This window comes from Simochromis diagramma, unplaced genomic scaffold (genome assembly GCF_900408965.1).
Source record: "Simochromis diagramma unplaced genomic scaffold, fSimDia1.1 OVJJ01000565.1, whole genome shotgun sequence".
In the NCBI taxonomy this organism is placed as follows: domain Eukaryota; kingdom Metazoa; phylum Chordata; class Actinopteri; order Cichliformes; family Cichlidae; genus Simochromis; species Simochromis diagramma.
Window position 1 is genome coordinate 3,788,674 of NW_024387304.1, and position 21,874 is coordinate 3,810,547.

General features: G+C 42.5%; 2 protein-coding genes across 5 annotated transcripts in view; one reads left to right on the forward strand and one right to left on the reverse strand.

The window, feature by feature from the left end:
- Nucleotides 1-1,064: 1,064 nt before the first annotated feature.
- Nucleotides 1,065-21,874, reverse strand: part of LOC120716659 (glycine receptor subunit beta-like) — a 52,158-nt gene continuing 31,348 nt past the window's right edge. The window contains exons 6-8 of one of the 4 annotated variants that reach the window (XM_040004231.1): nt 16,758-16,906; nt 5,480-5,638; nt 1,065-1,748 (exon numbers count right to left, since the gene is read on the reverse strand). In XM_040004231.1, the coding sequence (XP_039860165.1) occupies nt 1,455-1,748; nt 5,480-5,638; nt 16,758-16,906 (602 nt within the window). In that variant the 3' untranslated portion in view covers nt 1,065-1,454. Of the gene's footprint in view, nt 1,749-5,464; nt 5,639-12,688; nt 14,673-16,757; nt 16,907-21,874 lie in introns of those variants that run through there. The other 3 variants (XM_040004230.1, XR_005692014.1, XM_040004232.1) reach the window with 3 other exon arrangements.
- Nucleotides 16,913-21,862, forward strand: LOC120716657. The gene is made up of 11 exons (XM_040004227.1): nt 16,913-17,683; nt 17,956-18,046; nt 18,128-18,262; nt 18,420-18,497; nt 18,679-18,833; nt 19,047-19,183; nt 19,261-19,354; nt 19,489-19,821; nt 19,900-20,080; nt 20,285-20,412; nt 20,514-21,862. The coding sequence occupies exons 2-11, from the start codon at nt 17,965-17,967 to the stop codon at nt 20,832-20,834; spliced, it is 1,644 nt and encodes a 547-aa protein (XP_039860161.1). The 5' UTR covers nt 16,913-17,683; nt 17,956-17,964; the 3' UTR covers nt 20,835-21,862.

Here is a 21,874-nt window from a genome sequence, read left to right on the forward strand (position 1 = left end):
CTCATCTGTTTGTTACCGGATGAAGTTCAGTGGCAGCTGGCTTCACGGCAGCTCACAAGTGATGGCTCAGCCATGGGCTGGGATCAGCATTCACTCAGCTTAGCATCGCTCTGGGATCTTGGATAGCTTAGCATTTGCATGCTGTTCTTTGCAAGAACTGAAGTTATATTAGCAACAACCTGTTCTGTCCTGGATGCAGTTTGCACTTCCTTTTGTGCAATAAAAATAAAAATTATGTTTGTATCCACGCTGGAAACTGCCCTACAATTTGCTCCTCCATAACTGAAATCAGCTAATTGTAGAATACATGCCAGAACTGATAAGCGGGATTGACAGGCAGGCAGACTAACAATTCCAAGGAATTGGACTACTAGGAACCGGTTCTTGTAGAGAACCTTCTTTTTCTCGATTCTCATCCACATTGGCCACTCTAGAATACTATACCTTTAGCATGAAGTGTGACCAGTAATGTTACTCCTCAATAAAAAGCATTTATTTCTAATGCACAGGAAACAGTTATATTTTAAACTGCATAATTTAGGTTATAACTAGCACAATGTCCTGTATTACACAAAGACAAACATGCAGTGCCTACTTAATATACAGGCTTTAAGGGAACTCAAGCAATAGGACGCTAAGTTTTATATTTGTGAAAATTTGCAGTTATACCCGGGAACCACACTGGTTTTTGCAGCTTTGCAAACATGGCTCTAAACAGAAAAAAAGAGTTGTTAGTTAGCAACGACGTGCAATCTTGTGTAGGAACTTCTGGCAATAATAAATCCAGCCTTCATAATGGTTGTATTTTTGACACCAGACAAACTGACAGTTTCCAGTCTGTTTTGATCGACTGGAATAAAGCTGTGATAGGCATGGTTTCCTTGGAGCATCAACACTGCTGAACGAGTAAGACTGCTCAGAGATTACTGTTAGTTTGTTGGAAACATGTTCTAGTTGGAGGCATTTCTAATTTCATCACATATGGTGGATTTCTGCAATAGCTTGTTTTATGGCACATATCCATTGTTAAAAAACCAAACAAACAAACAACCCACCAGTTTTTGTGTTGTATACCTGTATAGCAGATGTGAACAGGTTGAAAATGTAGGTAAAAAGGAGACCTTCCATGATATAACTTGCTTTAACCCGATATCTAACCCATATGGTGAGTTGACACTTACAAATGAAATTTCAAGCATCCATGTACCTTGGAAAATATTGACAGGATGAAGGTAATATTATTCATTGCTTCCTTGAAAATACTAAAAATATTGTACATGAAAGCTGTTTCTGACAGAGTAAGGTGGGAACTTTTATCTGATTAAACAGATTTTTTTTTAATGGAATGACCTATATATAAATTTACTATATGATTTATCAAAGAAAAGTGTACTTTTAATGTCAGCACTGTCCGCTCTGTACCCAAGATACAAATCACTTTCTTCTTCTTCCTCTTACAGATAGATTGACCAGTAGACAACATTGAAGAAGAGGAAAGAGAAGGGAAAAAGGGCTCTTGCATAAAGATCAATGCGCTTAGCAGCTGCCGGTATGACAGGTTTAGGTGGTGGTGGTTTCTTGTTGGCTTTGTTTTGGGATTTGAGGGCCCCTGTAACTTCAACTGGTTTACCATAACAGTCAAAGTTAGAAAGTTCAAAGTCTCGAGGTAAAGATCCCACGATGCTGAAGTCACTGGAGCGAAGGTCAGACTTCGAAGTGCAAACTTTCTTACAGCGGGTTTCAACGACCTGGTAAAAGACACATGCTGACTGAACAACATTAATAGATTTCTTTTTGCTCTTATAAAACAGATATTGCTATTAAGTCATTCCATCTCAAACAGAGACAGGCCTTTTGCTAAATAGTCTCTCATTTGCATAAAAAATTTATGACACATACATAACATATATAATGAGTGCAGTGGGGTTTTATCTTTATATTTCAAAATACTTATCAAGATATTTTTTTCTTTGAAAAATGGCCAGTTTCAGGCCATTTTGTTGCACACTGAAATCTCTGGCATTGTTTGAATTAATGAATTAAAATGTTCTAAAAATTTGATGATTTGAAATGAAATTTCCCTCTAGGGTGTTACATGGAGCCTTTCAGCTATTTTCACACATGTACCACAGTCTTTAACTTTTCTAAACATTTGAATGAGAATCAAATTGGTTGGCTTAGACAACAATTAATCAATTCCCATATATAGAGTCCATATAATATCTGAATGAGCTAATGCGAAAATAGAGCAATCACCACCTTTTATTGAAACCAAATAGAACATTTGCAGTAGTGAGAATGCATTAAATGCATAGAATGCTCTGTTACGCATATGCAGCAAGTGACAAAACTTGGCTTCAGACAATGTTCATGTCCAGATTCTCCTCCAGGTGTCCATAATTCATGTGTGAAAACAGTTTTCAAAAACAGCGTTCGAGAAATAAGACCAGGGGTCTCATGAATAAACATAGACATAGAAAACCAGACCTGAAGAGGCATATACCACTTCCCAAGCAAGTTGGGATTTATTACAACAAACTTAAGAGGAGAATTTGTGCACTACTACAGAAAATCTGATCCATCAAAAGGAACATTTTCAAAATGGAAATTGGCAATGCATACTGGTCAAGTGCTGGACTGAAGTTATCTCTAGTCTATTTATCGCAGTCTAATGAGTTGCCCGCTCAGTGTCGCTGTGTCCTGCTGTAATCCTTCTGGCGTATTTCCTGTGGTCTCATGGGTTCAGGTCTGAAACTGTCAGACCAGCAAGTGAGAGTTTTGTCTCCAGGCTGCAGAGAGAGCTCAGTGTATTCCTCATGGTGCCGCGAAGTTAGACATTAAGTGCTATTTCTGCTATTATGTGCTGCCTTTAAGCGATAAGCAAGCATGCTATGCTGGCTAGAGAAAGTCCTCAGTCATTCATAGACTGTTCTGTCTTGCCTGCATAAACTGGAGAAACCCATTCTTGTTTTTGGGGGAAAAGTGCACTGGCCCTCCACTTTCTGATATGCCTAGGGCAGTTGGGAAAGTGGCTGCCTCACATGTGAGGGGGGAGCAGGCCCTAGGTAGGTGTCTCTACCTCCCCCTGATTGTGGCTTATTTCAGATTAGCCTCTTAGCAGCTCCTCTCTAGCCCTAGCTCCAGGGGAGCCGTTGACTGGAGACTGTGCTTCTCCCCTGATAAATACAACTTGTCTTGTATTTAGCCAGTAGCTAGTTCCCAGAGAACAGAGTTGGGCCACAATATTGGGAGGGCATCCAGGCTTATTGGCACATTGGTCAAGGGGTCATGACACGCTCAGTGAAACCTTGCTGTGGCATTGGGGACCTTACTGGGGTATTGTCTGCGGTCAGTGGTTTATGTACTCGGAAAAATATCAGAAAAAAGGTCCAGAACGAAGAGAGGAAGTGGATCCTGGTGGCTCCTCTTGGCCTCACATGCCATGGTTTTCAGCAATCCCACCGCTCCTGAACTGGACCGCATGGGTGCTTCCTGTCCAAAAGGACCTCCAGTCTCATAAGAGCAGGACCATCCATCTCTTCCCTGCAGGGCTCAGGCAGATGGCCCGACCCTTTAGAGAGAGAGGCTCTGTGCCCTAGGGCTGCCTGAGCCAGTGGTGCAAACTCTGCAGGAGTTTCATGCACCATCCACTAGAGCTGCCTACTCCTACTACTGAAGACTGTTTGCCTCCTGGTGTGCAGTCCACCAGTTGGACCCCCACGAGGCCATATTTTACACCACTCTGCAGTTCCTGCAATCCCAGCTGGATGTGGGCAAGTCTGCAGTTACAGTTACAATGGGAGGTATGGTGGCAGCAATCAAGGCAGTTCGTATTGGTCCCCCAGCACTTATGGGACTGACTCCATCCTAATCTTGACGTTTCTTAGCGGTTCCCACTGACTTTCAACTTGTAGACCTGGATGCCCAGTTCCCCCATGGAACCTGGTTCTTGGTGGGCTTTAGCGTATTCCCATTTAGCTCGGGCTGTGGTTACTTCCCTCTTGGGTCGGACCATAACGTAGCTCTATGCTAGGCTGCTCCCTGGGTCTTCACAGTGTATAGCAGGTGCATTCAGACAATTAGGAAGATGGAAAAGCTCTTGTTTGCTTAACGTGGGGTCTTGGGCAGACCCTTGCCTAGCCAAGGGTGTGCTCTGGGGATGATGCGTTCAGAGTGATGTGCAGTGTTAGTTTTCCACACAGAGCGTTTTGCATTTTAGCCAAAAAGTTCCATTTTGGTCTCATGTGACCAGAGCACCTTCTTCCACATGTTTGCTGTGTCCCCCACATGGCTTGTGGCAAACTGCAAACGGGACTTCTTATGGTTTTCTGTTAACAATGGCTTTCTTCTTGCCACTCTTCCATAAAGGCCAACTTTGTGCAATGCACGACTAATAGTTGTCCTATGGACAGATTCCCCCACCTGAGCTGTAGATCTCTGCAGCTCGTCTAGAGTCACAATGGGCCTCTTGGCTGCATTTCTGATCAGCGCTCTCCTTGTTCAGCCTGTGAGTTTAGGTGGACGGCCTTGTCTTGGTAGGTTTACAGTTGTGCCATACTCCTTCCATTTCTGAATGATCGCTTGAACAGTGCTCCGTGGGATGTTCAAGGCTTCGGAAATCTTTTTGTAGCCTAAGCCTGCTTTAAATTTCTCAATAACTTTATCCCTGACCTGTCTGGTGTGTTCTTTGGACTTCATAGTGTTGTTGCTCCCAGTATTTTCTTAGACAACCTCTGAGGCCGTCACAGAGCAGCTGTATTTGTACTGACATTAGATTACACACAGGTGCACTCTATTTAGTCATTAGCACTCATCAGGCAATGTCTATGGGCAACTGTCTGCACTCAGACCAAAGGGGGCTGAATAATTACGCACACCCCACTTTTCAGTTATTTATTTGTAAAAAATGTTCCACTTCTCACGTGTACACCACTTTGTATTGGTCTTTCATGTGGAATTCCAATAAAATTGATTCATATTTGTGGCTGTAATGTGACAAAATGTGGAGAAGTTCAAGGGGGCCGAATACTTTTGCAAGCCACTGTAGTCTTTTACTCTGAATCCCAGGGTTACAAAGTAACCATGCATTCTCATTAGTGTGGTATATCCAGTTATCCTATGATGTCTAATCGCTATATATATATATATATATATATATATATGCTCATGTATTGCTTTATAAATCAAAAAAATTCCTGGATCATTTTTTGCTTTTTGTGGACATCCATACTTTGAGTAGTCTTTTCACTCACTGCTGCATGCATGAAGCCTGAGGTGATCTTGACCTGCCATTTCCTTTATATGCATTAGACAATTTAAGTATTGACCTGCACATATTTTTCTTTATTAGACTCAAAAATTGTCTTTTTTTCTTGTATTGATTTTTAAGGATAGATGTGCACTTATGACAAACAATGTAAAAGAGCAGAATACACTATAGTTACAGATTTTAGAAGTCAGTTACCCAAGTTGTGATCACCTGCAGAGTGTTGACGTGCATTGGTGTTCCACCAGTGCCATTGATGGTGTTGTTAGGTTTAGTTAAAGGCTTCTTTCCTTCTTTCTCCTTCAAAGCTTTTTCTTTTGTGGCCATTTTGGCTTTCTCCTCTTCGATCCGTTTAGGACTGTTCAGCATCACCTTTATAACAAAAGTAAAAAGGAGTGAGGCACAGAAAAGAGAAATAGAGACAAGAAAAGAGAGAAAATTGAAAGGTTCTTAGGGTTCTCTATATATTAAGGAATCTTTTTATTTCAACACTTGACATATAAATCATGCCAACTAATCAAACTCAAATGTCTGACTTGAGAAAATCATATCTACAAATTTGTATATAACAAAATTGAATTGAATGTGCATATATACATACACATATATATATATACACACACACACATATATATATATATATATATATATATATATATATATATATATATATATATACATATATATATACATATATACATATACATATATACATATATACATATACATATATATATATATATGTACGGCGGGAGGTTAGCCAACTATCAGAGCTGCAGAAAGGTGAGACAAAGAAGGTGCCTAAGAAGTACAGCAAGCTGTCCATACCTGAGGCCTTGGAAACAACTCACAGCCTTGGCCAGCCGCTTGAAGAGGTACACTAGAGAGATCGAAGGTAGGAGAATAAACCAGCTGTTCTCCACAGAACCAGCTAAGGTGTACTCTCAGTGGCAGGGGAACAATATAGCTACGTTCACACTGCAGGCAAAAGTGCATCAAATCCAAATTTTTTGACCCTATGCGACCCATATCTGATCATGGTATGACAGTGTGAACAGCACAAATCCGATATTTTCAAATCCGATCTGGGTCACTTTCGTATGTGGTACTGAATCCGATACATATCCGATGTTTTAGAAAGCAACTGCTGTTTGAACGGTCATGTCGCATTGAATCCATCTTTTACGTCACTGACACAAGACAGACGCCAATTATCAGCGCCGGAGAAGCGCCCGAGAAGACATCGTGAACGCTTCCTGGCCATCCAGTGTAGATGTTAGTGAAACTGTTGGGAAGACAACGTGAACATTTTATTTGTACTGTATAATCTGCAGATACTGACAGAAATCTGCAACTATCCTTTGAAGCACCGCTCCTCTCTAAAACAGCAATAAGGATAATTATTAAGTTATCTACATTATTATGTAAATAACAAAATAACTAAAAGCAAAAATTGGGAAACGTAAAGTCCGAAGTCTTTATATTAAGGGCCATCAGTCAAACAATACTGTTTGCTCTGGGTCTAAACAGAGCGCGTTGTGTGTGACATCTTCTTTTGCGCATGCGGGCCACTTTGAGCGTTCACACTAGAGCGCGTTTGCTGTCACATTTTATTTGTAGTGTGAACAAGCAGACAAAAAAATTGGATTTGATCAAAAAAATCGGAATTGAGCATTAAGACCTGCAGTGTGAACGTAGCCTATGAGAACAGCACCACCAAGGCTGGAGAGGGAACAATACTGGAAGAGCATATGGAAGAAGGACGCAACCCATAACGGTAATGCTCAGTGGCAAGTGGATCTGAGGGCAGACCACAGTAAACTCCCTCAACAGGGTCCATAACCATCACCGTGGCAGGCATCCAAGAAAAGGTCTCCAGTGTGAAGAGCTGGACAGCACCAGGCACTGACATGGTTCACGCCTACTGGCTAAAGAAGCTGACTGCACTCCACGAGTGGCTGGCAGCACAAATGAACCAGCTACTAGTTGACAAGAGACACCCAGAATGGCTAACCAAAGGCCGGACAGTCCTGATCCTCAAGGACCCCCAGGTCCCCTCCAACTACGGACCAATAACCTGCCTCAGCACCATGTGGAAGCTCCTGTCAGGCATCATAGCGGCTAAGATGAATAGCCCAATGAGTGGGGCACAGAAAGGGATTGGCAAGAATACCAGAGGTGCAAAACACCAGATACTGGTAGACCAAGTAGTCAGCCGAGACTGCAAGACTAGACTGGAGAAACACAGTTGGATGATAACAAAGAGAGAGAAGGTAGTCAGAACTGAGGGGATCAAACTACCAGAATGCAACATTGCAGACATAGAGGACAGCTACAAGTACCTGGGGATCCCACAGTCTGACCACAGTCTGGGAAGTCTGACCACAACGCCATCTTCCTCATCCCCCAGTATAAACAAAGCATACGGAGGGAAGACGTGACCACGAAGGAAGTAAAACGGTGGACTGCCCAATCAGAAGCTACGCTACAGGACGCACTCAACGACGTAGACTGGGACATGTTCAGAGCATGCGCAGTCGACATCAACGAGTTTACGGAAGTAGCAGTATGCTTCGTCAATATGCTAGCGGAGGAGATTATCCCCACTGCGAGAGTCACCACATTCCCAAACCAGAAACCGTGGATGGACAGATCGATCCGCACTGCAGTAAACGTCAGGACCACCTCCTACAACGCGGGTCTCGCCACTGGCGATATGAGCGCCTACAAAGCGGCCTCATACGGCGTGCGGCGCGCGGTGAGAGATGCCAAACGCAGGTACCGGGAACGTGTGGAGTCCTGCTTCCACCAGGGCGACACACGGAGTATGTGGCACGGACTACGCACCATTACGGACTACAAAGCCAGGGACACTGCGCCGATCAACGCCGACTCTGCATTCACCAACGAGCTGAATCGGTTCTACGCCCGTTTCGAGGTTAGCCAGGCGGCTAATGCTATCTACCGCCTGACTACCGAGGACAGTGACGTCATCAGCGAGAGACACCAGAGAGATAGAAGGCAGGAGAATAAACCAGCTGTTCTCCACAGAACCAGCAAAGGTGTACTCTCAGTGGCAAGGGAACAATAATAAGAGAACAGCACCACCAAGGCTGGAGACGGAGCAATACTGGAAGAGCATATGGGAGAAGGAGGCAACCCATAACGGCAATGCTCAGTGGCTAGTGGATCTGAGGGCAGACCACAGCGACCTCCCTGAACAGGGTCCAGTAACCATCACAGTGGCAGATATCCAAGAAAGGGTCTCCAGTATGAAGAGTTGGACAGCACCAGGGCCCGACATGGTTCATGCCTACTGGCTAAAGAAGCTGACTGCACTCCACGAGCATCTGGCAGCACAAATGAACCAGCTGCTAGTTAACGAGAGACACCCGGAATGGCTAACCGAAGGTCGGACGGTCCTGATCCCCAAGGACCCCAAGAAGGGACCGGTCCCCTCCAACTACCGACCAATAACCTGCCTCAGTACTACATGGAAGCTCCTGTCAGGCATCATATCGGCTAAGATGAACAGGCACATGGGTCAATACATGAGTGGGACACAGAAAGGAATTGGCAAGAATACCAGAGGCGCAAAACACCAGCTACTGGTAGACAGAACAGTCAGCCGAGACTGCAAGACCAGACTGACCAACCTGTGCACTGCCTGGATTGATTACAAGAAGGCCTATGACTCAATGCCCCACAGCTGGATACTGGAATGCCTAGAATTGTACAAGATCAATGGGACCCTAAGAGCCTTCATCAGGAACTCAATGGGGATGTGGCGTACAACACTAGAGGCCAACTCCAAGCCCATAGCACAAGTCACCATCAAGTGCGGGATCTACCAAGGAGATGCTCTGTCCCCACTGCTGTTCTGCATAGGCCTGAACCCCCTCAGTGAGATCATTAACAAGACTGGCTACGGATACCGACTACGGAACGGAGCAGTTGTCAGCCACCTCCTGTACATGGATGACATCAAGCTGTATGCCAAGAGTGAACGAGACATCGATTCACTGATCCACACTACCAGGCTATACAGCAATGACATTGGAATGTCGTTCGGACTGGAGAAGTGTAGTCGGATGGTAACAAAGAGAGGGAAGGTAGTCAGAACTGAGGGGATTGAACTACCAGAAGGCAACATTGCAGACATAGAGGACAGTTACAAGTACCTGGGGATCCCACAGGCAAATGGGAACCATGAAGAGGCCGCTAGAAAGGCTGCAACCACCAAGTACCTGCAGAGGGTCAGGCAAGTCCTGAGGAGTCAGCTGAATGGTAAGAACAAGATCCGGGCCATCAACACGTACGCCCTGCCCGTGATCAGGTACCCTGCTGGGGTAATAGGCTGGCCAAAGGAGGAGATAGAAGCCACTGACATAAAGACAAGAAAGCTCCTTACCATGCATGGAGGGTTTCACCCCAAGTCCAGCACCCTGAGGCTGTACGCTAAGCGGAAGGAAGGGGGCCAGGGACTGGTGAGTGTCAGCACCACAGTCCAGGATGAGACAAGGAACATCCAAGAATACATTGGGAAGATGGCCCCAACTGACCGAGTGCTCAGTGAATACCTCAGGCAGCAGAAACCCAAGAAAGAGGAGGGAGACGAGGAACCATCATGGAAGGACAGGCCCCTGCACGGTATGTACCACCGGCAGATAGAGGAGGTGGCTGATATCCAGAAATCCTACCAGTGGCTGGACAAAGCTGGACTGAAAGACAGCACAGAGGCACTAATCATGGCAGCACAAGAACAAGCTCTGAGTACAATATCCATAGAGGCTGGGGTCTATCACACCAGGCAAGACCCCAGGTGCAGGCTGTGTAAAGATGCCCCAGAGACAATCCAGCACATAACAGCAGGGTGCAAGATGCTAGCAGGCAAGGCATACATGGAACGCCATAACCAAGTGGCCGGCATAGTGTACAGAAACATCTGTGCCGAATATGACCTGGAAGTCCCAAGGTCAAACTGGGAGATGCCCCCAAGGGTGGTGGAGAATGACCGAGCTAAGATCCTGTGGGACTTCCAGATACAGACGGACAAAATGGTGGTGGCTAACCAACCGGACATAGTGGTGGTAGACAAACAGAAGAAGACGGCTGTAGTGATCGATGTAGCGGTTCCGAATGACAGCAATATCAGGAAGAAGGAACACGAGAAGCTGGAGAAATACCAAGGGCTCAGAGAAGAGCTCGAGAGGATGTGGAGGGTGAAGGTAACGGTGGTCCCCGTGGTAATCGGAGCACTAGGTGCGGTGACTCCCAAGCTAGGCGAGTGGCTCCAGCAGATCCCGGGAATAACATTGGAGATCTCTGTCCAGAAGAGTGTAGTCCTGGGAACAGCTAAGATACTGCGCAGGACCCTCAAGCTCCCAGGCCTCTGGTAGAGGACCCGAGCTTGAAGGATAAACCGCCCACAGGGGCGTGCTGGGTGTTTTTATATATATATATATATATATATATATATATATATATAAAATGTTCTTCCTCTACACCCCCCCCCCCCCCCCCCCCCCAATTTGTGCACATGTCGAGGAGCGTGTCAGGTTACATTTCACTGTGTGTTATACTTGTATAACTATGCATGTGACAAATAATAAAGAACCTTGAACCTTGAACCTTGAACCCCCCCACAGGTAAATGGGAACCATGAAGAGGTCGCTAGAAAAGCTGCAACCACCAAATACCTGCAGAGGGTCAGGCAAGTCCTGAGAGGTCAGCTGAATGGTAAGAACAAGATCCGGGCTATCAACACCTACGCCCTGCCCGTGATCAGGTACCCTGCTAGGTAGGGCTGGGCCATATCATACCGTTCACGGTAATACCGGTATAATGTTGGGCAACGATAAGAAAATGAAATATCAATATAGAATATGGGTAAAACGCGCATGCGCAGTGCCTTTGTTTTCATACGCACATGGTGGAAAAAGCATGGCGGCGACGCAGAATGAGAAGGGCGAAAGCGGATGGTTGAAACGGATAAACCAGAATTGGTTTGTAAAAATGCTGCAACTTCAGTGGTGTGGAACTGGTGCCCCTTATAATCCCGTGTGCCTTATGTATGAATGTATGAATGTATGCATGAATTCTGGTTGTGTTTACTGACCTCGAAATGATTTTATATGGTACACGGCGCTCGAAAATCTGTCAAATGTTGTAGTGCAACTTTGCTAAGCTATGAATCCACACCGCTTGATGGATTGTCGGAGCATTACAGCTATCATAGGCAGGAGCCTCGCGGAGTGATGCGTACTGTGCTTCAACATAATATTACCGTATTGTGTGTGTATAACCTCTTTTTAAGTTTTGTAGATATTATAAATGGTTATGCTGAGGATATGTCGGCCAATTTCCACTGGAAATGCCTTTTGGTTAAACTGTCAGTAAGGAATTTGCATTTGCACTGTTAAATTTTTATATAACTTTAATGCACATAAAAAACAGCTGCTTGTTTAAGTGAAAATACATTGATTTTTTTTTTGCACTAATAAAGTTGTGGAGATGTAAAGTGTTTTGTCTAGTGTCAATTACAGTATATCATCAGTTATATCGTTATCGCAAATTTTCAAATGTATTTCGTGATAAATATTTTTGGTCATATCACACTGCTCTACTGCTGGGATAATGAGCTGGCCAAAGGAGGAGATAGAAGCCACTGACATCAAGACAAGAAAGCTCCTGACCATGCATGGAGGGTTTCACCCCAAGTCCAGCACCCTGAGGCTGTATGCTAAGTTTAAGGAAGGAGGCCAGGGACTGGTGAGTGTCAGCACCATGGTCCAGGATGAGACAACAAACATCCACGAATACATCAGGAAGATGGCCCCAACCGACCGTGTGCTCAGTGAATACCTCAGGCTGCAGAAACCCAAGAATGAGGAGGAAGAGGAGGCACCATCATGGAAGGACAGGCCCCTGCACGGTATGTACCACTGGCAGATAGCAGAGGTGGCTGACATCCAGAAATCCTATCAGAGGCTGGACAAAGCTGGACTGAAAGACAGCACAGAGGCACTGATCATGGCAGCACAGGAACAAGCTTTGAGCACAAGATCCATAGAGGCTGGGGTCTATCACACCAGGCAAGACCCCAGGTGCAGGCTGTGTAAAGATGCCCCTGAGACAATCCAGCACATAACAGCAGGGTGTAAGATGCTAGCAGGCAGGGCATACATGGAATGCCATAACCAAGTGGCCGGCATAGTGTACAGAAACATCTGTGCCGAATATGGCCTGGAAGTCCCAAGGTCAAACTGGGAGACGCCCCCAAGGGTGGTGGAGAATGACCGACCTAAGATCCTGTGGGACTTCCAGATACAGACGGACAAAATGGTGGTGGCTAACCAACCAGACACAGTGGTGGTAGACAAACAGAAGAAGACGGCTGTAGTGATAGATGTAGCGGCATCAATGACAGCAACATCAGAAAGAGGGAACACGAGAAGCTTGAGGAATACCAAGGGCTCAGAGAAGAGCTCGAGAGGATGTGGAGGGTGAAGGTAACGGTGGTTAATGGTGGAGTTTGAAGGATAGACCATAATTGCCCGTAGGCTGAAATGAAGGTGTGACGGTATGTTTTAACATGCATACTTATCTGCAGTGTGTGACTTTTATTCAAAATGTGAAGCACTTTGCAAGCCTATCTTTTAAAAAGTGCTATACAAATCAATTTATTAATAATAATTATTATTAATTATTATTAATATTACTATTATCAAGGATGGGGCTCATAACAACAATGCTCAGTAGATAGGGAAGCTAGGACCACAGCACCACCTTGAACAGGATCCAGTAACCGTCACAGTGGCAGACCTTCACGTGTCATATATTCACACCTATTGGCTAAAGAAGCTAACTGCACTCCATAAGCAGCTTCCAGTACAAATGAACTAGCTGTTAATAGATAAGAAACACCCAGAATAGGACAGAAGGCCAGACAGTCCTGATCCCCAAGGATCCCCAGAAGGGAATGATAACCTGCCAAAGCACAACACGGAAGCTCCTGTCAGGCCGCATAGCAGCTAAGAGGATCAGGCACATAAGGAATTGGTAAAAAAGAAAGAGTGTTAGGGTTTAAAATGATTAAACAAAGCTGTTTTTATTGTTTTTATATACACAATGCAGTGTGCTCATAAACAAGTTAGCGCTCCATGTTTGAAGGTCAAAAGCTTCATCCAGCGGCATGTCTGGACTGAAATATTGAAGAGTTGACTTAGCGCAGAGGGTTTTGCAACATGCTTACACATCACACTTGATAATGGTTAGAAGGATATTCTCTGGACCGAAGGGAGTCTGAACAGAATGTCCTGAACTAGACATGTAGAATCAGTAATATTAAAATGATCAGCGCTAGGCAGGGAGGTGTTTTTGTGTCTGTCTTTGTGATTCCAGGAAAAAGGAGCGGATAGGAGGTGGGGACAGAGTGAAGACTCATAAGGAGACAACAGGACTGCCACGTTGCTTCCGGAAGAAGATACCCATAATAGTACTTGTTATTGTTGTAGTATAAAACTGTACGGCCCAAACCAGGGTTATCCTGAGGGAGACAGCTGTTCACATCCATGTCCTCGTAATTTGAACAACAATGCTATAACCTATAGGCCAAATTCAAGACAACTGAACAAGTCACCATCAAGTACCAAGGAGATGCTCTGTCCCAACTGCTGTTCTTCATAGGCATGAAACCCATCACCCATACCTTTAACAAGATTGAATATGGATACTGACAGTGGAATGGAGCAACTGTTAGCCAATTCCTCTAAATGGATGACATCAAGTTGTATGCCAGGGGTGAACGAGACATCGATTCACTCATCCACACCACGAGAATATAAAGCAACAACAGCTAAATGTCATTCGGAGAAGCAGAGAGGGAAGGTAGTCAGAACTGTGGGGATTGCACTAGCAGAAGGCAGACATTGAGGACGGCTACAAGTACTTTGGAATCCCACAGGCAAATGGAAACCATGAAGAAGCCACTAGGAAAACCGCAACCAGCAAATACCTGCAGAGAGAAGGTAGGTGCTGAGGAGTCAGCTGAATGGGGAGAAAAAGATCCAGGTAATCACCGCCTACACCCTGCCGGTTGGGATAATCAGCTGGCCAAAGGAGGTGACGCCACTGACATCAAGACAACAAAACCTTCGGCTGTAGAGGCCCGAGTGCCACAAAAAATAAAAGCAAAAAACAAATTCAGGAAAAAACAATAAAGAACCATGAATACATCAGAAAGACAGCCACAACTGATCATGTACTTAGTGAATACCTCAGGCATCAGAAACCTGAGAAAGAAGAGGAGGCAGGGAGAAGAATTATGATGGAAGGATCGGGCCCTGCATGTACCACTGGCAGATAGAAGTGGCTGAAATCCTATCAATCGCTGGACAGAGCTGGACTGAGACACAGCACATAGGCACATTCGAAAATAAATTAAAAATTATCCTTGAAAGTTGACCTGAAACTTTCAACACATTCTTACTGTCATCCAACTACTGTAAATCTGTGCCAAGTTTAATCTCTATTGGCTGCAATATTCCACAAAAATTAAAGGACAATTTTGCTCAATACAGTCAACGCAATGTGATCACATCACATCAAAGGAATGTGATAACATTGTGTTAAAAATGTATGTAATGTTCTGAAAGGCACATTCAAATAAAATGTATTATTATTATTATTATTATTATTAATAATATTATTATTAAAGATCAGCAGTTCAGCCCCTCCAAGGTTCAAGGTTACTGTATTTATACCTTTAGGTAAATTTGTTTTACAGAAAAAAAGATAGCATATGGCATCCCTTCACAAAACACACACACGTATTTAATCCTGACAGACACATATTTGGTAAATAGACAAGATGACTCAAACCAAAAACAGTTCTTATTAGGTTTAGTGAGAGCAGCAGGGACAAAGCTGTTTTTATAATGCTTTGTCCTGCATCTTGTAACTAGAAACCTCCGTCCAGAGGGAAGACACTGAAATTCACCCCGTAGAGAATGGGAACCATTATAAAGAACTGATAAAGCCACCCTCTGTACCTGTTTAGAGTACAGAGAGGCTAAATCTGATTTAGTGAGTTTTTCTCTGTGACAGAGGTCTGACCAAACCATGCCACCAAACAAAGAGATAAAACAGACTCAATAGAAGAACGATAAAACCAAAGTTAAAATTGATTAAAAGACAGTCTAATAGATGGGTTATGGTCAGCAAATCCCTCCCAAAGAGGGAGGGATTTACAAGCATTCTTCCACTGAATTTCATGTCAACTATTGAAGATGATTGTTTATGTACATTTTTATTTATTAAAATAAGCCTGTTGGCAGACATGTAGAGAAGGTAACCCAGAGGAAGAGTCAACTGGCAATTTCATGTCCACAATCACAGATAAATTTTTTATGTAATGTTATATTGAATTTGAACAGAAATGTCCTTATGTTTGTGCAGTGGATTGCGATGAGATGTCCAAGAAGAGGAATCTGATGAGAATTTGAAGTTGAGCATAATTGTCCTTTATTTTCTGTGGGATATTGCTGCCGATAGAGATCAACCTTGACAGAGATGTAGAGTAGCTGAAGGAAGAATAACATTGCCACCCAAACTGAAAAGAAGAATAAATGAACACCCAATCAGGAAAACAATGGTGCAGGAGCTTAATTTCTCTTAATTTCCTGAAGAGAAAAAAAGTGAATGTATTCATTTGTATGTGTGTGTGTGTGTGTGTGTGTGTGTGTGTGTGTGTGTGTGTGTGTGTGTGTGTGCTTGCGCCTGTGTTTTCAATCAGCAACAAAGAAGAAGCGCTACTGTAAAGCTTAGTGTAGTCAGTGTAAGAAAATTGATGTCGGCTCGCTTGACTGCAGTGCTCTGTGTTAGCCACTGTTGACAATTACTAGGATTCCTTTTAAGTTCTGTCAACTTATTTCCATGGGAAACATGAATGAAAAGTTCTAGGTAGTATTTTTGAATTTAAGTAATAAACATTTCATTTTTATTATAGCCTAGAGACTGGTGATCTGTCCAGGTATACCCTGTCTCTTCACCAATGGCAACTGGGATAGTCTCCAACTGCAAACGCACAAACAGATTCTGGTCGGTTTAATAGACAGTGTGTGTGCTGCAGCACCAAGCTATAAACGAGGCTATAAGCCTGGTGCTGCATCTCAAAAGACTGTGAGGGGACTTCACTCAGAGATGGAGAAATATGCAAAAACAGCAAACGGCAGCCAAAATAAACGCTTGCTTTTTGTTTAGAATTCCATCTCTGCACATCTGCATCTGGACCCTAAACTCTGACAGAAACCTCTACACTGCAAAATAGTATGCAAATATTTTGTTGAATTGCTGATGCAGTTATTGTTATCTTGTCCCAAGGCTTGTTCCCCAAGTAGGTTTTCCAACTAAGCTATGTGTACACAGATATTTTATATATAGCAAGATGTATTTTACAGTACAGTGTGAGTGGTTGTTTGCAAGAACTGACCTGGACTACAGCATATTCCACCAGGGATGAAAAACCAAAGAGCAGACAGGCAATGAGCCAAATATCAATAGCCTTTACATAGGAAACCTTTGGTAGCTCTGAAGCCAAGGACATGCTCTCACTGGATAGCGAAAGCACTGACAAAATACCTAGAAAAGCACAGACGTTAACATGTTAATTTTACCATTTTATAATAATCATTTCCAGGTAATTGAGATTTGTGATCATTTAATTCTGCTTGGATACATCAAAAAGAGGAGATTCAATTTTAAAAGTAGTGATCATTATAATACACCATATTGAATATACACACAGCAAATCTCTGGAGTTAAAAATTCTGGAGTTAGGCATAAAAGTGCACAAGAGTTACATTCCGGGAGTTTATTTTTCACCTTATACTACAGTCAGTGTTGGGGAGTACTCTAAAGCGGTGTAATATTTAGGTGTTCATTCACTGGGTGCTAAGGAGTCTAATTCAACACATTGCTGGTGTTGTTTGTCTGTCGACCGTTACCGCGCCTATCTGTGCTTGTCTCTTGGACTCCGACATGTAGGAGGTAAAAATACTTTATTTATTTTGGAATTTTCTGTGAGTGTAGTAATGTTATTTATATATATATTCAGTTACATGGATGCATAAGTAAAATATAAAGTTAACTAACTAGCACTACATGCGTTTTCTGCATGTTACGCTGATTCGTTGATAGCAGCTAGGCTAACATTAGTCAAAAGTTAGCTAACTAACTTATCTTACTGTATTTGAAGATACACATTTCACGTTGTCAATGAAAACGTTCATTTGTATTTCTTTTTTTTAACACTGTTTCATCTAACGTTAGCTAACTACAGTAATATTATGTTTAGACTCATGGTAATGGCCGTATTTAACCAAAGAGAGGTGCAGCCTGCATTGATGAGATATCAAGGTACCATTAACATAAGTTAGTTAGTCCTGCTTCACAGATATGCACACAACCCTGTCGCCAGACCTGAAAAGACAAGGACACGGCAAACATGCAGTCACATTGTCTGCTAAACCTAGCTTAGCTAAATAGATTTTAAGCTAGTGTGGACAGGCTAGCTCAATGTTAGAAAGTGTTTATGGATTACGTTATACACAGTTCACATAAAGTTATCATAAACAGCCTCTTCTTCTTCCACATGTTATGTTTCATATTAGTAAAGGTTTTTTCCGTAGGTGGCCAAGATGTTGATAAAAGTAAAACACAGAGAGACAAAGAAATATGTCAAATTGGAAGAAGTCAGCTTCACAGATTTTATGAGTGCAGGTAAGTTATACACGGTTTGTACTAAGTCATTAAAGAGGAAATGATATTGTTGTTATTAACTAAGTGATGATTTTACTTCAGTGCAGCAGAAGTTTCTCATACCAGAAAATGCAGCACTGAAAGTCACAGATGAGCAGGGTATAGAGGTGGATGAGGATGTCTTTCCTGAACTTGCAGGAGTCAAAGAGGTGTGTTTTGTCATCTATACAGCTGAAGGTAAGTAAATATATGCTCTGATAGATTTTGTGGGATTTGATTTCTACAGTTACTCTTAAATAAACCTTTTTTAATTTGTCTAATATCCTGTGGTAACAATCACAAAATGCTGCTTTCATGGCTCAACAGTAAGTTGGATTTATCACATGCATTTCAGACATCCTGGAAACAGAATCATCCAAGAAGCTGCGTGACTGCTCAGACCTTACACACTATGTGACACTCACACCTTGTGGTATGTAAATTGTATATTACCATAATAAAATACAAAATAACCATCTGTTCTCCTGGGAGAAAGTATAATTTAATCAAAGCATACAATTTACTGGCCCTATGTGCGTAAATGGTAGCTTTGTTGTGGTTGATTTTTGATTGTATATGCCTTATATTGTAATATTTTTGTTTGTCACCCTCAGATTTGACTGTCCTGAAGCAACATGTGGAAGAGCCCTCCTCTCCAAGTCTAACAGATACATTGTCTGTCTCAACCACCAGCAGTCAGAGCAGTGACACAAGCGATGCCGGACTTCAAATGGTTCAGCCTCTATTGGACAGCATACATGCAAGAAATGTAGATACATTACTTAATAGACTTGTATTTGACTCTTTAGTTGTCATTACTTGAAAAAGCTTAAACACGAAGATAAAACAGATTAGAGAAAAATAATTTGATATAGTATTTCATGTAGTTCATATGTATAATCCACAGATTGAAATCGTTGTTTGGGTTAAAATAGTCTCATTTTTTGTCAATTTTTTTGTTCTTTGTATCAAATGTGTTTAGACAGTGGAGCAGATTCTGACTTCCAAACCAGCAGGGGTGACTGTCATCCATGAGTATGAAAAAACTGGGAGTTTGAAAGATTCCACCAGGCGATTAATGGTGAACATCATTGTAGCTCATATGCGTGAAAAGGAAGGGTAAGAGGAATGATGTTTATTCTATTCATTTTTAAAACTGGCAAGGATCTTATCAAAAAACACTTCTGCTTTTGCAGGAGAACTGTAAGTAAAGCAACGAAGGAGTTTCATGCACTTGGAATCGTGTCACTCTTCCCATCTTTGAAGGATCCGTACTCCAAAAAGGGATATGTGAGTTTGCTCTGTAACTGTAGTGTGTAATAAGACTTGCTCTCTCTCTCTCTCTCTCTCTGTCTCTCTCCCTACACATATATATAAATATATATACACACTCTACAATGTATGCAATTTCTTTCTTTCTGTAGGAGCATTTCTATGACATTCAGAGCAACAAAGGTTTTCTTGAATGGCGTATCAAGACTGTGCAACGTCAATCCAAACCCCCCACTGCATCACAGAACAGAGTGGAACTGAAAGGAGGGCCCACATCACGAAGGAAGTTTGGTTTCACTAATGACCAGCAAACAAGAGATCAATGTATGGAAGCCATGTCTCTTCTTCATCACACCACTGACCAAGATATAGTCTTCCAGAAGATGAGAGAGACATTCTACTATCGTCAGCAGATACTCCATGACCCACAAGAATCAGCAAACATTCTTCAGATGTTTCCTCGGTTTTTGGACACTAAAGGACTGGTAGGTAAACAAATGGGGATCTGAAAAATACTTGACTTAAAAAAATTGATTTTAATGGACATACTTCTCCTTTGTTAGATTTTGCAGGACTTTGCAATGATGTTTGGAGTAGAGACTGCTTCCAGGTTCCTGGAAAAATGGAACACCAGTTTTAAAGACAAGGTTGCCAGGGAAGCCAGAGACCTTAAAGAGACTTGTCTTCTGAAAAGATTGCTGAAATCTGCTTTGAACGAAGAAATGGATGATGCTGATGAGCCAGGTAGTGTCCTAAAGTAACACTTTTTTAGTGTAGTAATTTTAGTTTTCATTTTTAAAAGTTATCAAAAAAGCAGCAGTGTGCATAATGTGTGTATGGATCACTTATTCTCTGCTCATACCCTCAACCAGTTTTTATATGTTAGTGAAGTTCAGTTCTGTCTCCCCTTTCCAGCATTAGTATTTAACTCCTTAACACTGTCTGCAGAGTGGGACAGCGACATGGCTTCTCTTCTTGTTCTGCTGCACCTTCTCACGCCACAACCAGCTGGAAGGAAACGGCCAAAGAAGATGAGTGTTGGAGAGGCAATAGATCATCTGGTTAAATTTCACAAGGTTTGTCAAGATAATGTGATCCAGTTCCAGATACTGTGGTTCATGGAACACTTTTTCTTAACCTAAGGGTTTATAAAGTGATGCTTTTTATTGTGTTTCAGTCTTGCCAGAGCCTTGAGGATCACCTCATGAACAATGAAGGAAACCCTCAGCCATATCTCCTGGCCACAGGGACTTCAAAAGCACAGGTTTTCAGCTTCTACATAGTCTTGGATCGAAAGCTTCTTCCATGTCAGTCAGGCACATCACTGGGTGCATTTGATGAGCTGTTCAAGTGCCACTTTGTTTTCAGTGTGAAATATGAAGACGCTCTGTCCAGCCTGTACACATTTTTGCAGACCACTGTGTACAATATTGATGTAGGTACAACAGTGGAAAGTCCAAGAGTCAAAGAGTTGCGAGCAAAGCTGTTGAATAAGTAGTAACCAGGTTATGCATTCAAAATGCTGACCTGCTTTCTCTGTGCTTTATCCTTTGGTACAGCTTTACTTTTGTTCAGACATTTAAAACTAGTTCATGGAATGTATCCTGGCAAAAATTTGAAACTAAAATGTGGTCAGATAGGATGTTGTTTACAATTCTCAAGTTATTCTGGATTTAGAAGACATCTGAATAAGATACATGCTACTGTTAGCACATGTGTTCCTCATGAGACCCCTTCTGACCATGATACCCAACAGTTTAGTAGTTCTCAGTGCTTAAATGATGAAACACCATCCACATCATCTCAGTGCCAAAATTCTGAAGCAGGCCCTTCATTCTCAAATCAGAGCAAGGACATGTGTGCCTCCATTATTGCCAGACTTTTAGGAAGTGGTGTACCAAATACTGTAGTTCTTTCTACAGTTCAGAACTTAGAGGAATTTGTGGGAGATTGGCAATCTAATATTCAGGAACAATTATTGACCCTATTACCGAATGACAGTCCCTCCAGATCAGCCATTGCAGATTTATTTAAAAATTTGGACAATCCGTTTAGTCACTTGAATTCTGAAAGCAAATGTAATAAATATTTTAGAGATAAGTGGGAAATGGTACAGCCAGTTGAATTGCACCTAGGAGTAAGATACGATACTAGACGATGTAGCAAAACTAGAACCTATGAGCAAGTCCCAGTAAATGACAAATTCATATATATCCCCATATTGAAAACACTCCAGTTCATTTTTAAGAATGAAAGTATTTGTGAGATGATGCAAATATGCACCCAGTCTGACACATATCAGGACTTCTGTGATGGAAGCTACTTCAAAAGTCATCCTTTGTTTTCAGGTAGCAAGTTTGCTATCCAAGTCCAATTGTACTATGACGAATTTGAGTGTGCAAATCCTTTAGGTTCAAAAAAGGGTATACACAAAGTTGGCTGCCTTTACTTCATCCTTAGAAATCTTCCTCCCAGTCTGAATTCGGCTTTAATGAACATTCATCTGGTATCATTATTTTATGCACAAGACGCAAAAAA

What these genes read in the sequence shown, in the direction of transcription:
- LOC120716657 (XM_040004227.1), top strand. Translation starts at nt 17,965, where the DNA reads ATGTTGATAAAAGTAAAACACAGAGAGACAAAGAAATATGTCAAATTG. An exon ending in CATATGCGTGAAAAGGAAGG is followed by an intron (nt 19,184 to 19,260) that starts GTAAGAGGAATG and finishes CTGCTTTTGCAG; the next exon opens with GAGAACTGTAAGTAAAGCAA. An exon ending in ATCTGGTTAAATTTCACAAG is followed by an intron (nt 20,413 to 20,513) that starts GTTTGTCAAGAT and finishes ATTGTGTTTCAG; the next exon opens with TCTTGCCAGAGCCTTGAGGA.